This window comes from Fulmarus glacialis, unplaced genomic scaffold (assembly GCF_000690835.1).
Source record: "Fulmarus glacialis isolate BGI_N327 unplaced genomic scaffold, ASM69083v1 scaffold43584, whole genome shotgun sequence".
NCBI lineage: Eukaryota > Metazoa > Chordata > Aves > Procellariiformes > Procellariidae > Fulmarus > Fulmarus glacialis.
In genome coordinates this window covers 1-288 of record NW_009206940.1, presented here as the reverse complement: position 1 = coordinate 288, position 288 = coordinate 1, and the positions used below count along the sequence as shown (strand labels likewise).

At 57.6% G+C, this 288-nt stretch overlaps 1 protein-coding gene across 1 annotated transcript in view; it reads left to right on the top strand.

The window, feature by feature from the left end:
- LOC104075424 (death domain-associated protein 6-like) overlaps positions 1-174 on the top strand; it is a gene marked incomplete at both ends in the record, with an annotated part of 560 nt that extends 386 nt beyond the window's left edge. The window contains 2 exon segments of the mRNA XM_009575919.1: position 1; positions 3-174. The exon segment at position 1 is cut by the window's left edge and continues 386 nt beyond it. Of these exon segments, the coding sequence (XP_009574214.1) occupies position 1; positions 3-174 (173 nt within the window).
- Between the last annotated feature and the right edge of the window lie 114 nt (positions 175-288).

Here is a 288-nt window from a genome sequence, read left to right as displayed (position 1 = left end):
GGCACAGTTTGGGTTTGGCTCAACGACAGATGGAGAGCATGGCGCAGGACGCCTTCCGGGAGGTGGGCAACCGCCTGCAGGAGAGACGTCATCTCGATCTGGTCTACAATTTCGGAAGTCATCTGACGGATCAGTATCGGCCGGGTGAGGAGCCGAAAGGAAGGGGTGGTGGAGGTTGGGGAGGGGTGGTGGAGCTGAAAAAAAAGGATGTTGGAGCTTGGAGAGGTGATGGTGGAGCTGGTGGAGGAGTGGTGAAGCCGAAAAAATGGGTGGTGGAGCTTGGAGAGG